Below are 12,589 nucleotides of genomic sequence, written 5' to 3'. Positions count from 1 at the left end.
CTAGGGGGCGGTCTCTCTACTTTGCCCCCACGGTGGGAGCCCCAATAAGCTTCTTGCATGCGCTGCACTTGATGGTAGCCACAAACATGGTTTAAGCATAGGCGGAGTTTGACTTTTGTGGCGGGGTGGGGGGAGGGGGCAAAACATGTTGATGGCGCGGAAATACGTTGTCAACAATTAAATTAATTTACAAGATATATGCTCGGTTAGTAGCTTAGCCCATGCTCGTAAATACAGGCATCCCAGCTATTTCTGTGTGCACGCGTGCATGTGTAAGCACACACGTTTTTTTTCTGTGTAGATGCCGATTTTTGTGTTCTAAGGTGCTAGTCACATGATCCATTCGAAGATTAATTTTGACCCATTATGAATTTTTTTTGTTCATTTCATTCATTTTTGTTGTTAGTTTTATTGCTGTACAAATTTTATAGACAACGTTTTGCTGGCAAAGTCTTAATTTTAAATTCATGTATTGGAAAATCAATTACATGCAATGAAATTTTCGGCCACCATGGGAAGGGGGATGGAGGGTTTTAATCTCCACGTATGGCAGTTTGTGTTGTGCGAGAGAACTGAACAGGATAATCACACATGGTTTAATATAGTTTTAGGCAGTGGTGTTACCAGGATGCCAGGTGTGGGTGGGCATTGGTCTTACCTGGGAGGGCAAAATAAATAAACAAATAAAATAAAAAAAGCTACAATGCTCAATTAGGTCAAAATCCAGCGTAGGGCTACTGCACCTTAAAACATGTTTTGTTTTCTCCTTGAGATAACTGTTGTTGTAATTTGGTCTAAACAAATAAAAGTTGATTTGATTTTATTTGACATAGAACACATCCATAACTGGACAGTATGGACAATAGTTTTTTTTTAGGTAACCTATTGTGGTTCCTCGGTTTTATTATTATTATTATTATTATACTTCTTCTTTATTCCGCAGCCCCTTTGAGCTCAATTTGACCCTCTTAGAATGCTTCAAAATGCACCCAAATCGGCAGACAAGTCAAGACAGGTGCAATCTTTGATACCTGTAAAGACATTCCAAATACACTATATAGCGCCTAGCGCCCCCTAGCAGTCATTCTTTGTCCCGCCGACGCTTTGAGCCCTACTTTGACCCCCTCAGAATGCTTCAAAACTCACCAAACTCAACAGCCAACTGAACACTGTTGAAAACCTTGATGAAATGTAAAAATTAAAAAATAAATAAATAAAATAAAATGTGCGTAAATGTGGGAAGCGCCCCATAGGAACAAAACCAACATTTCATTTCATTTTTTTTTTAAGGTGAAAGAGGAGGTAACAACGCAAAGGTTAAAACTTAGAACACATCAGTACTGTATGAATGGGATACCATACGCGGTGCCCAGACTGTCGATAGTACTACATCCAGTTTTCTTTGGGTGGGCAGGGCGTGTCCGTGGGTGGGCACTGCCCCAGTAACGCCCCTGGTTTTAGGTGTTTACAGTGGACTTCACCCTGGGTCAGGCAGGGTCAGTCACTCATCTGACTAACTAGGTGGCAACTGAACCAACGATGCACACACACCGTAAAATTTGGGCACGTTAAAATGGCATTCTGCTATAACTAAAGTTTACGGTAGATTTTTTTTTTTTTTTGGGGGGGGGGGGTAACCAAATTATGGTAAAAATATTTCACTGTGCTCTTGCACTCGTTCAACCCTGCGTTTGAACACACAACATCACCATGGAAATCGAGCATTTTGACTACTGGGCTTCCAAAACAGCAAGTGATGTATGTGTAGGAAAACCTTACTCTTTGAGAACTGTAAAGAGCGTGATGGTAGTCGAAGCTATATAGATCGGGCTATTGGCTCAATAGTCAATATGCTTGAATACTACGGTGGTGGTGTGGGTTTGAAACCCAAGGTGGAGAGGGGAACAAAGGGAAAGGGGTTACAGATTTGTTACACATACTTTTTACAACAGTTAAAATGTTCTTTTGACATTATAGTTTGATGTTTATTAGACAGGAAATCTTTTAGGTTCTTCCTGTTTTTTTTTTTAACTTTTTAAATCACATTTAGTAATTATTCGTAATTACTTTATTATTGTTACTAGTATTATTTTTACAGTAAAGAGTTTCTGTCATTGATGAATATATAGGCTGGGTGAAAATTGATCATGATGGCTAGACGACACTGAAGACTCGTGACCAATCTTGGGTGTATCCTGGTTTTCACCCAAAATCAGCTGCTAAACACTCCACCATCAACCCAAATGAGGACAAGCAGTACAGTTTGGTGTTGAAGTACTGTACCACATACATGAGAGAAAATTCATTCATCTTCCGAGCAGTTTATCAATTCACCTAATAATGTCTTTAAGGGTTCTTGCTTTATCACAAGCCTCTGTCTCCACTTGCGTCAAAGTTGGAATTAAAGTCACCCATTTACAGGCTGAGGTCAGCAATTCTAACACAAAAAGCATGTAAATTGCTCTGTCGGTTGAAGGGTGCAAAGCATGTCCACCTGACAGTTCTGACATCAAGGGTTCAATCCCGGGCTCCGGCCTTCCTGCGTGGAGTTTGTATGTTCTCCATGTGCCTGCTTGGGTTTTCTCCAGGTACTCCGGTTTCCTTTCACATCTCCAAAACACGCATGGTAGACTAATTGAACTCTCTTAATTTCTCCATAGGTGTGATTCTAAGTGTGAGTGGTTGTTTGTCTATGTGTGCTCTGCGTTTGGCTGGCGACCAGTTCAGGGTATACCCCACTTCCTGCCCAATAGCTGGGATAGGCACCAGCCCCCTCACAACCCTCGTGAGAATAAGCGGTAAGGAAAATGAATGAATGAATATGTAGAGCTGTATTCATGTCAAAGGTATGTCATTAAGTCACAGTCAATTCACGTTGGGGAAAAATGTGTACAGTACATAATTTGATGATTTCTCAATATGTGGTAGTGATCCCTCGTTTTTCGCGGTTAATGGAGACCAGAACCCGCCACGACAAGTAAAAAACCGTGAAGTAGCGCCCCCCCCACCCCCCAAAAAATATATTTTTGTTGTTGTGTGTGTTCAATGTATTTATTCTGATTTAGGATTGGAAATAGAAACATATAAGACATGTTTTTTTACTCCCCCCCAAAGTATAGTAAAAAAATAACTTATGTATATGTATATTTTAATAAATGGTTTCTAGACACTTCAAATGTAATAATTATAAGTTTTAAACATGTTACTGTCCCACCGAATTATTTTAAAACAAGAATAAAGTATAAAAATGCTTGTCTTTATTAATGCTTCATTGAGTGAGTCCACTGAACTCTGCTCCATCTCCTCACTTACACAATGAGTTGCCACAGCAACTGTTTAACAAGTTAAAAGATGATTGACGCATGCGGTGTTTTGATGCTGAGGCTTCCAGGAATCTGTGGCAAGGTCACACAGAAGACGTCTATCAATCATTGTTAACTTTAATGGGCAACTCCAGTGCATTGCCTGAACAAGAAAGAGCAGGGAGAGAGTGGGAGGGAGAGTGAGACGTGATCGGCTCGGGACAGCTCATTTGTATATATATATTTTTTTAATTGAAAAAAAAAAAAAAATCTGCGATGGACTGAGGGCATGAAGTTTGAAACGAAAAGTAGTGAGGGATCACTGTCGAAGGCTACTGTTCGTTATTTTTTGGCAAGAAATATATGAGAATTACCCTACTGGCCCGAATATAAGACTGTGTTTTTTGCATTGAAATAAGACTGGAAAAGCGGGGGTCGTCTTATATTCGCGGTCTAGAGATTATACCCATTCACGACGCAAGATGGCGCCAGATATCATTAAAGCGATGTTCTGTCATGACAGATCTCAGATACTCTCAAATTTAACCAGTTTGCATTATTTTATTACAATGCTTTTCATGATTCAGATTTGTTTCAAGACTACAGTTGCAGTTAAACTTCACTTTGATGGTCAATGCAGTTATTGCAATTTTGTTGTTTTATCACAATAGATTGGTTTATTTACATTTCAAAAACCAGAAGCCATTCATTTACGAATGTGATTGTTTTTTAGTTGACATATTTAAATGTTCAGATATTAAGATTTGAATGAGGCAAAACAACATGCTTTTTCTCTTGTTATAATCATTTGTTTCAAATGTAGTGTAATTATTTTCTGTATAAAAATTAATTTGGTTTTCAAAAAGTCTTTTTTCAAACGTGAGTCTTGAAAAAGAGGGGGTCGTCTTATAATCAGGGCCGTCTAATATTCAGGCCAATACGAATGTTCAAACTGCAACAACAAAATTTTACAGTGGTGTAAAGTTTTGCAGGTCATTTTTTTCAAGTAATCCTCCCCCATTACAGTATATTTCTTAAGTACAGTTCAGTTGTATTTTACATAGAGGTACAAGATAGTTGGTCAGTCTTGCATATTCTGAATAATTATTTATATTTTTCAGACCCCAGTTGATTTACACTTTTTTGAAAAATAACTTATTGACCAAAATATTGTGTTGAAAAATGTCTCTCTCTTTGACATGCAGTTTTTCTGTTCACAGGTTTTGGAGATGGAAGGAATTTGCACGAAGTCAGTGTTTGCAAATATTTTCTGGCCTAATTTTTAAAAAACTAAGAGCAATTTATGTTGCAACTTGATTTGAATGTTTAATTGTCATCATCATAATGATATTTTAGGAGCCTAGTGTTTTTCCGAGGCTGCGCTGGGTATATAAAGTTTGACAACAGTCCATTTGAAGCAAGACTCTTAATGCTACCATCGAGGTTGATATTTGATGTGCAAACGTCATGTGCAGAAAGACGACAGTCGGTGACACTTGGCTCTTTATTAATATACTGAAGAGTCGACGCTCCTCTTGTGCGAGCTTTCTCTCCGATTACGTCACGCAAAGGGTGCGCGATCTGTCTTTGAATATAATTGGTGGAGAACATTGCACGCACGTCCTCTGATTGGTGTTTTTTCACGTCATTCGAGTTTTGCTCCACTTCCTGGTTGTAGCTGTCAAACTCTGGCTACCAGCAGGCTAGGACAACAACCGATGTCACGGTCGCCGCCCTGCATCGCCCTGAGCGTGAGCGACTTTCTATCTTCCACAAACCAAGACAGCTTGTAAGTGAAATCACATATGTCTTCGTTCTGAAGAATTTTGACATACCTATTTCTCCCACCTTACGGAAACCTGTCTATTGTCCATCGGGTAGTGTGCGGCTCTTAAGAACACACAGTAATAACCTTCAGTGTGTGTTATTGTCCATGAACAAGCAGTCTGTAAACTAAAAAGAAAGAAAAAGAAAAGAAAAAGAGGGTTCTTGTAATGTTTCTCTATTAATCTGTATGCATGACGTGTTTTATATCATTATTCGTCAGTGATTGTAAAGCCCAAACTAGTAGGCATTTTAATCCATAGCAAGATGTCAGCTCAGGATGCCCACTGTTTGTAGTAGAGTTTAACAATGGAAAAGAATAATTAAAAAAAAAAAAAAAAAAAACGCTCACGTGTCTTGCATTCTAGCCAGGAAGCCCCCTCTGATGCTGACTCATAATGAGTGTGTTGGCTGATGTAAGAGGAGCATTGGCGTCATCCACCAGATTTTTAAAAAATTTAATATTTATTTATTTCTTTTTCTTTTTTTTTTCTGCACAAGTGTCTGATAAGTGTTGATGACTAGCCTTATCCATTTTCTCAGTGCGTCTTCTATCCTAATTATTGTTTTTCTTTTTTTTGCCATTATAGCCCTCTATAATGAGCTAACCTATGAAAGGTGTGAATATGGACATGTGTTGCTATTGTTTAACAAGGGTTCTTCGAGGGAGCAAATTATGTCAAAGAAGAGGAAGCATGCACTCTTAAATTCACTTGATAAACCATTTAAACCAGGTACCATCTGATCAAAAATACAGTGGTACAAGGGCGTAGGTTTGCATAGGGACGGTAGGGACATAACACTATCAACTTTTCACGAGGCTAAAATTGTCCCCACCAAACTTTAAGCAACCTTATATGCATTATATAATGAGTTCAGTTATACATATGATTAAAATGGTCTTTCCATATGTTTTAAGTAAAGAATTGACCCAACCATTATTAAGTGAATTATTTTCATTATGTTGAAACTTACATTTACCCCTTTTCACTTGCTGACCGCGCCGCTTCCCCCCTCTCCCCCCAAAACACTTTTGATTGGCTGATGACTTGACCCACCCCCGACACACACACGCATGATCATGCTCACACAGCCCCGATAGGAATACATCTCGACAACATGCCGCCTCCTCCACCAGCTTTGAAAACGAGCTAAATCAGAAAGTTTTTTTTTTCCAGCCAGCAGCAGCCACTGTAAGTAATTAAAAAGATGCCAGTGTTGTGGAGGTTGGAAACACACCACTAATTTTGCTACTGGAAGTCCGACCTGCATCAGAGTTAGCATAACATTAAACTGTGAACTTGCTAACCTGCAAAACTTGAGTAGGGAGCTGCTTAGAGAGAAGTGTCCTTCTGTTTGTGTTTTCTACTGTTAGCGTTACTTAAATTGTGAGAAATGTAGTGAACTCTGCTGAGCTATAGAACCAGAAAAACGTGAGCAAGAAGCTGCTTAGCGAGAGATGGGTGCTGCATTACCTCAAATGTTGCTCACACAACACAACATAATCTTAATTAACTATGTACATAAAAAGAAAAAACTTTTTTTTTGTTTTTGGGATGCCGCGAGCTACCCACACTAGCGTTGCGATCGACGTAATGAGCACCCCGATTTAACATATCAATTAATTAGGTTCCTTTTCGTGAGAAATGTAGCCCTGACCCCCGTTCACCTAATTTGTTTGGTCTTATTAATGTCCCATTCTGAACAAAAAGTGTACATCCAGGTTATGCTGTTGTATGGTCCCTACCAATGTTGAGACCAAAGCTACGCCCTTGCAGTGGTATGAAAAACATTGGCCACAAATTCCATTATTTTCACTTATATAAACTAGGGCTGTCAATATTATCGCGTTAACGGGCGGTAATTAATTTTTTAAATTAATCACGTTAAAATATTTGATCTAATTAACGCACATGCTACGCTCAAACAGATTAAAATGACAGCAGTGTAATGTCTGCATGTTACTTGTTTTTTGTTGTTTGGCGCCCTCTGCTGGCGCTTGGGTCCAAATTATTTTATGGGTTTGGGGAGTGAGCATGGTGTAATTATTGACATCAACAATGGCGAGCTACTAGTTAATTTTTTTATTGAAAATTTTACAAATTTTAATAAAACAAAAACATTAAGAGGGGTTTTAATATGAAATTTCTATAACTTGTACTAACATTTATCTTTTAAGAACTACAAGTTTTTCTATCCATGGATCACTTTAAGAGAATGTTAATGTTAATGCCATCTTGTTGATTTATTGTTATAATAAACAAATAAAGTACTTATGTACCGTATGTTGAATGTATACCAGTATATCTGTCTTGTGTCTTATCTTTCCATTCTAACAATAATTTACAGAAAAATATGGCATATTTTATAGATGGTTTGAATTGCGATTAATTACGATTAATTAATTTTTAAGCTGTAATTAACTCGATTAAAATGTTTAATCATTTTGACAGCCCTAATATAAACCATTTGTTTTTTGGGTGATCAACTTCACTTTCGATAAAAAAAAAAAAATAATGGAGTTGCAATATTTTAGATTTTAGATTTGGATTTATCGGACTAACAGAAGATGTGCAATATGCGTCAAAATAAAAGTACTGGAAAGTAATAAAAAATGTCAACAAGCTGTTGTTTTGGTAAAAGGAAGATCTATCGAATATCGGTTCTTTTTCCTGTTTGGCTGCCCAAACATTTGCACCTGTGTCATTTTTAAATGCATATTGCACATCTCCCGTTAGTCTAAAAAACTTGATTCAGTTTTTAAATATTACTCTGTCCAGGTGCGTCACTAGGTTTTAAGAACAGGGGATCTTTAGCCCCCTGGAGTTACACAGGATGTAAGTGAACGTAGCGTACATGCACAAAACTTCACAAAAAGCTAACAAAGATTGATACATACACGTATACAGGGGCGTCACTAGGTATAAAGAACAGGGGGGCTTATTTAAAATGTAAATAGTCATGGAAATAAAGAAAACGGACTCATGAGAAAGTGTGTCCAAACTTTTGGCCTGTACTGTATATGTGTGTGTAGAGATGTGTGCGTGGTGGTGGTGGTGGTGGTGGTGGGGGGGGGGGGGGTGTATTTATGCTATATATAATTATCTTCTTGGCTTTCTCCACTTTCTAATCATTAATCTCCTACTTACCTTTTAAGTAGTGGTCTCTCCCCTCTCTTTGCTTGTCAATAAAGGTGGTGGACTGATTATTATAAGTGTATTATTATGACTATCCACTGATGATAATCACTGATGATAATCATAGCTCAGAGTTCAGCTCCTGTACTCATCTGCGTAAAGTGAGAAACACAACTGATGCTCCAAAAGGAAGTCACCCCAAAGATAACTGTAACAAGATTGTACACCTAACTCTACTAGGACCTTCACAATGCATTTCAGACTAACTAGCTAGCAGCAGCTAAGCAGCAGCTTTGTTTTAGAGCTGGGGTAGAAATTTTGACCGCAAAAAAAAAACAAAGGTAAAATGTGCGCAGAGATAGACTGTGAAAAAGAAAAAAAAGGAGTACCTAGTAGACTGCTAGCTAGGTCACAGGTAAAACACGGACTGGATTTTCACAGATATGGGCGTTCTCTATATGAACAATCGGAATGGATTGGATAGCAATGCACTGAAGGGGCTCTATGCGTTACTGTATTAAGTAAGGGGAAACTGACAGATTTATGAACATATTTACGTTAATAATGATAGGTTATATGATTATTAATTTAAACTAATATCCTGCCAAATTATTATGAATTTTTCTTTTATCCCAGACTAATTGTTTTTTCCTGACGTTTGGCGACTACTTCCGGAAGTAGTCCTCCAAACATGTCAGGTAAATAAAACAACCTCAAACAATTGTCTGGAAGCCCCTCTAAAACACCCTAATGACGCCACTGACTCTGTCCATCAGTTTTATGATATATAAAAATGAAGTTGCTGATCCAAACAGCCAAAGATTTATAAATGAAAATAACAGAAATTGTCAGTGGTGCTCAAACTTTTTCATACCACTGTAGTTACACTCACACAATGAGCAACACTTTGAGTAACACGTTGATCACTGAAAGCATCTATCAAAGTCGTAAAATACAGAATGTTATGAATTAGGGCTGCACTATTGATTATTTTAGTAGTCTATTAATCGATGAATTAGTTAGTTCGAATAATCAAGTAATCGGATAAGGAACATAACAAATTAAAATACCTGAGCTGAGCCTCATAAGGTATAAAAAGAAAAATAAATAAATGGGGATACGCTTAGAACAAAAGAACAATTGGCTAACTTACATAGCAAAAGTCCGCTAGCTTAAATGCTTAAAGGTTAACGTTTTTTTTTTTTTTATAGTGCTCTTAAAAAATGGTTCAAACATATCTTCCCACAAAAAATGGCCATATACACCTATAAACTAGATTACAAATGCATAAAAAACATTAGCTCAAACATAAACTTAGCTTATGTTGGGCTTAACAGGAGGCAGCTAGATTTAGCTATGTGAAATGAGTTATGTCATATTCACTATCGCCACCAGAAGGCAGTGTATCCATCCAAATCAATAGCGCTAAATGCAAACTTTCAAAACAAACAATTACAACTCCACTTTAATTAAACGAATACTCTAACCAGCAATTTAATTTGAATCTTTTTTTCTAATACAATTACTGCAGTTAATGGATTAATCGTTGCAGCACTATTATGAATTATAATTTCTTTTGTTCCACTTATTTGCTTCTATTTTTGTTGACAGTGCATGTGAATACGCTCGCATATTTTGAGATTTGTGCAGGCCCTGTCATGTCTCTATACAAGATGTGTGTGCACCACATTTACAGTGCCTTGCAAAAGTATTCGGCCCCCTTGAATCTTGCAACCTTTCGCCACATTTCAGGCTTCAAACATAAAGATATGAAATTTAATTTTTTTGTCAAGAATCAACAACAAGTGGGACACAATCGTGAAGTGGAACAACATTTATTGGATAATTTAAACTTTTTTAACAAATAAAAAACTGAAAAGTGGGGCGTGCAATATTATTCGGCCCCTTTACTTCCAGTGCAGCAAACTCACTCCAGAAGTTCAGTGAGGATCTCTGAATGATCCAATGTTGTCCTAAATGACCGATGATGATAAATAGAATCCACCTGTGTGTAATCAAGTCTCCGTATAAATGCACCTGCTCTGTGATAGTCTCAGGGTTCTGTTTAAAGTGCAGAGAGCATTATGAAAACCAAGGAACACACCAGGCAGGTCCGAGATACTGTTGTGGAGAAGTTTATAGCCGGATTTGGATACAAAAAGATTTCCCAAGCTTTAAACATCTCAAGGAGCACTGTGCAAGCTATCATATTGAAATGGAAGGAGCATCAGACCACTGCAAATCTACCAAGACCTGGCCGTCCTTCCAAACTTTCTTCTCAAACAAGGAGAAAACTGATCAGAGATGCAGCCAAGAGGCCCATGATCACTCTGGATGAACTGCAGAGATCTACAGCTGAGGTGGGAGAATCTGTCCATAGGACAACAATCAGTCGTACACTGCACAAATCTGGCCTTTACGGAAGAGTGGCAAGAAGAAAGCTATTTCTCAAAGATATCCATAAAAAGTCTCGTTTAAAGTTTGCCACAAGCCACCTGGGAGACACACCAAATATGTGAAAGAAGGTGCTCTGGTCAGATGAAACCAAAATTGAACTTTTTGGCCACAATGCAAAACGATATGTTTGGCGTAAAAGCAACACAGCTCATCACCCTGAACACACCATCCCCACTGTCAAACATGGTGGTGGCAGCATCATGGTTTGGGCCTGCTTTTCTTCAGCAGGGACAGGGAAGATGGTTAAAATTGACGGGAAGATGGATGCAGCCAAATACAGGAACATTCTGGAAGAAAACCTGTTGGTATCTGCACAAGACCTGAGACTGGGATGGAGATTTATCTTCCAACAGGACAATGATCCAAAACATAAAGCCAAATCTACAATGGAATGGTTCAAAAATAAATGTATCCAGGTGTTAGAATGGCCAAGTCAAAGTTCAGACCTGAATCCAATCGAGAATCTGTGGAAAGAGCTGAAGACTGCTGTTCACAAACACTCTCCATCCGACCTCACTGAGCTCGAGCTGTTTTGCAAGGAAGAATGGGCAAGAATGTCAGTCTCTCGATGTGCAAAACTGATAGAAACATACCCCAAGCGACTTGCAGCTGTAATTGGAGCAAAAGGTGGCGCTACAAAGTATTAACGCAAGGGGGCCGAATAATATTGCACGCCCCACTTTTCAGTTTTTTATTTGTTAAAAAAGTTGAAATTATCGAATAAATTTTGTTCCACTTCACGATTGTGTCCCACTTGTTGTTGATTCTTGACAAAAAATTAAAATTTTATACCTTTATGTTTGAAGCCTGAAATGTGGCGAAAGGTTGCAAGGTTCAAGGGGGCCGAATACTTTTGCAAGGCACTGTAAAGGGAATGAGAGTGTTGACTGTATTTAAAAAAAAAAAAAAAAAAAAAAGCTAATGGAAAATGTCAGAACATGAAATGAGTAGAATTTGCCGTTCTTGCCACTTCTTTGGATCCTCCTTGTCCATTTTCCTCCACCACATGTTTCTCAGTCCTGTCAACACCTCATAGCACGTTGCTCTCTCCGCAGGTAATATGGCATTCAGGAAGGCCCTCAAAAGAACGGCTATCATAGGTGGTGGGGCTGCCGCCACCGTTTTTGGTCTGTCACAGCTCATAGAGTATCGGAAAAAGCAGGTAAGTTGCTAACAAACATTGTTAAGTTTGTGCAATAAACAGTCTGCCGGTGCAAGTTCTATCAGGATTTAGGAATGTAATTCACGTCTTAAGGATATATGTAAAGCCCTTCCCCTGTTTGTCAGCTGCTGCACAGGAAGCATTTGCATAAAATGTGGATTTTGCTGCTGGTTCACCCTGATCACACTTTTCCGCTACCTTCACTGTTTAGTCAATAGTCACTTACTGAAATCAAATGTAACTGTATAACTTGTTGGTTGAGTCATTTGGGGTGTGGCTATAAAAGGCATCTGATTGCCTGCAGGTCATGTAGTATTCTGTAACCGCCTTAAAGGGGAAGTTAAGAATTTTTGACATCAGGCATAATCTTAGAGTTAGCGAGGGTTTAATTGGTCGGTGGAGTTGATTTCAACAAATTCCGTGTCGTATGATAGTTATTTGTTAGTTTCAGGGCTCTGGAGTGGCTAAGCTAGCGCGAGTCAATAGGGCTGACTTAGCATGCCAATAAAAAACAACATTTGCACACATGAAAATCATTGATGACCCATGCAATCAATAGTGTTGGCTATGTTTTCAGGATAAAGTTATTAAAACTTACTATTGCATGTCAATAATTGCTGTATGAACAGCAACATTTATAATCCAGCAGCTCTGCAGAGGAGCAGGGTGGAGTGATATCATATTGGTTTCTTTAACCGCAGATTTTT

At 38.3% G+C, this 12,589-nt stretch overlaps 1 protein-coding gene across 2 annotated transcripts in view; it reads left to right on the top strand.

Moving 5' to 3' along the window:
• Window positions 1-4,947: 4,947 nt before the first annotated feature.
• Window positions 4,948-12,589, top strand: part of gpd2 (glycerol-3-phosphate dehydrogenase 2 (mitochondrial)) — a 33,761-nt gene continuing 26,119 nt past the window's right edge. For both annotated transcript variants that reach the window (XM_057829324.1, XM_057829323.1), the window contains exons 1-2: window positions 4,948-5,091; window positions 11,776-11,882. In XM_057829324.1, coding sequence (XP_057685307.1) covers window positions 11,781-11,882 — 102 coding nt within the window. In that variant the 5' untranslated portion in view covers window positions 4,948-5,091; window positions 11,776-11,780. The remainder of the gene's footprint in view (window positions 5,092-11,775; window positions 11,883-12,589) is intronic.

The sequence above is a fragment of the Corythoichthys intestinalis genome, chromosome 2 (genome assembly GCF_030265065.1).
Source record: "Corythoichthys intestinalis isolate RoL2023-P3 chromosome 2, ASM3026506v1, whole genome shotgun sequence".
Classification (NCBI taxonomy): Eukaryota; Metazoa; Chordata; class Actinopteri; order Syngnathiformes; family Syngnathidae; genus Corythoichthys; species Corythoichthys intestinalis.
This window is presented reverse-complemented; position numbering and strand designations above follow the sequence as displayed.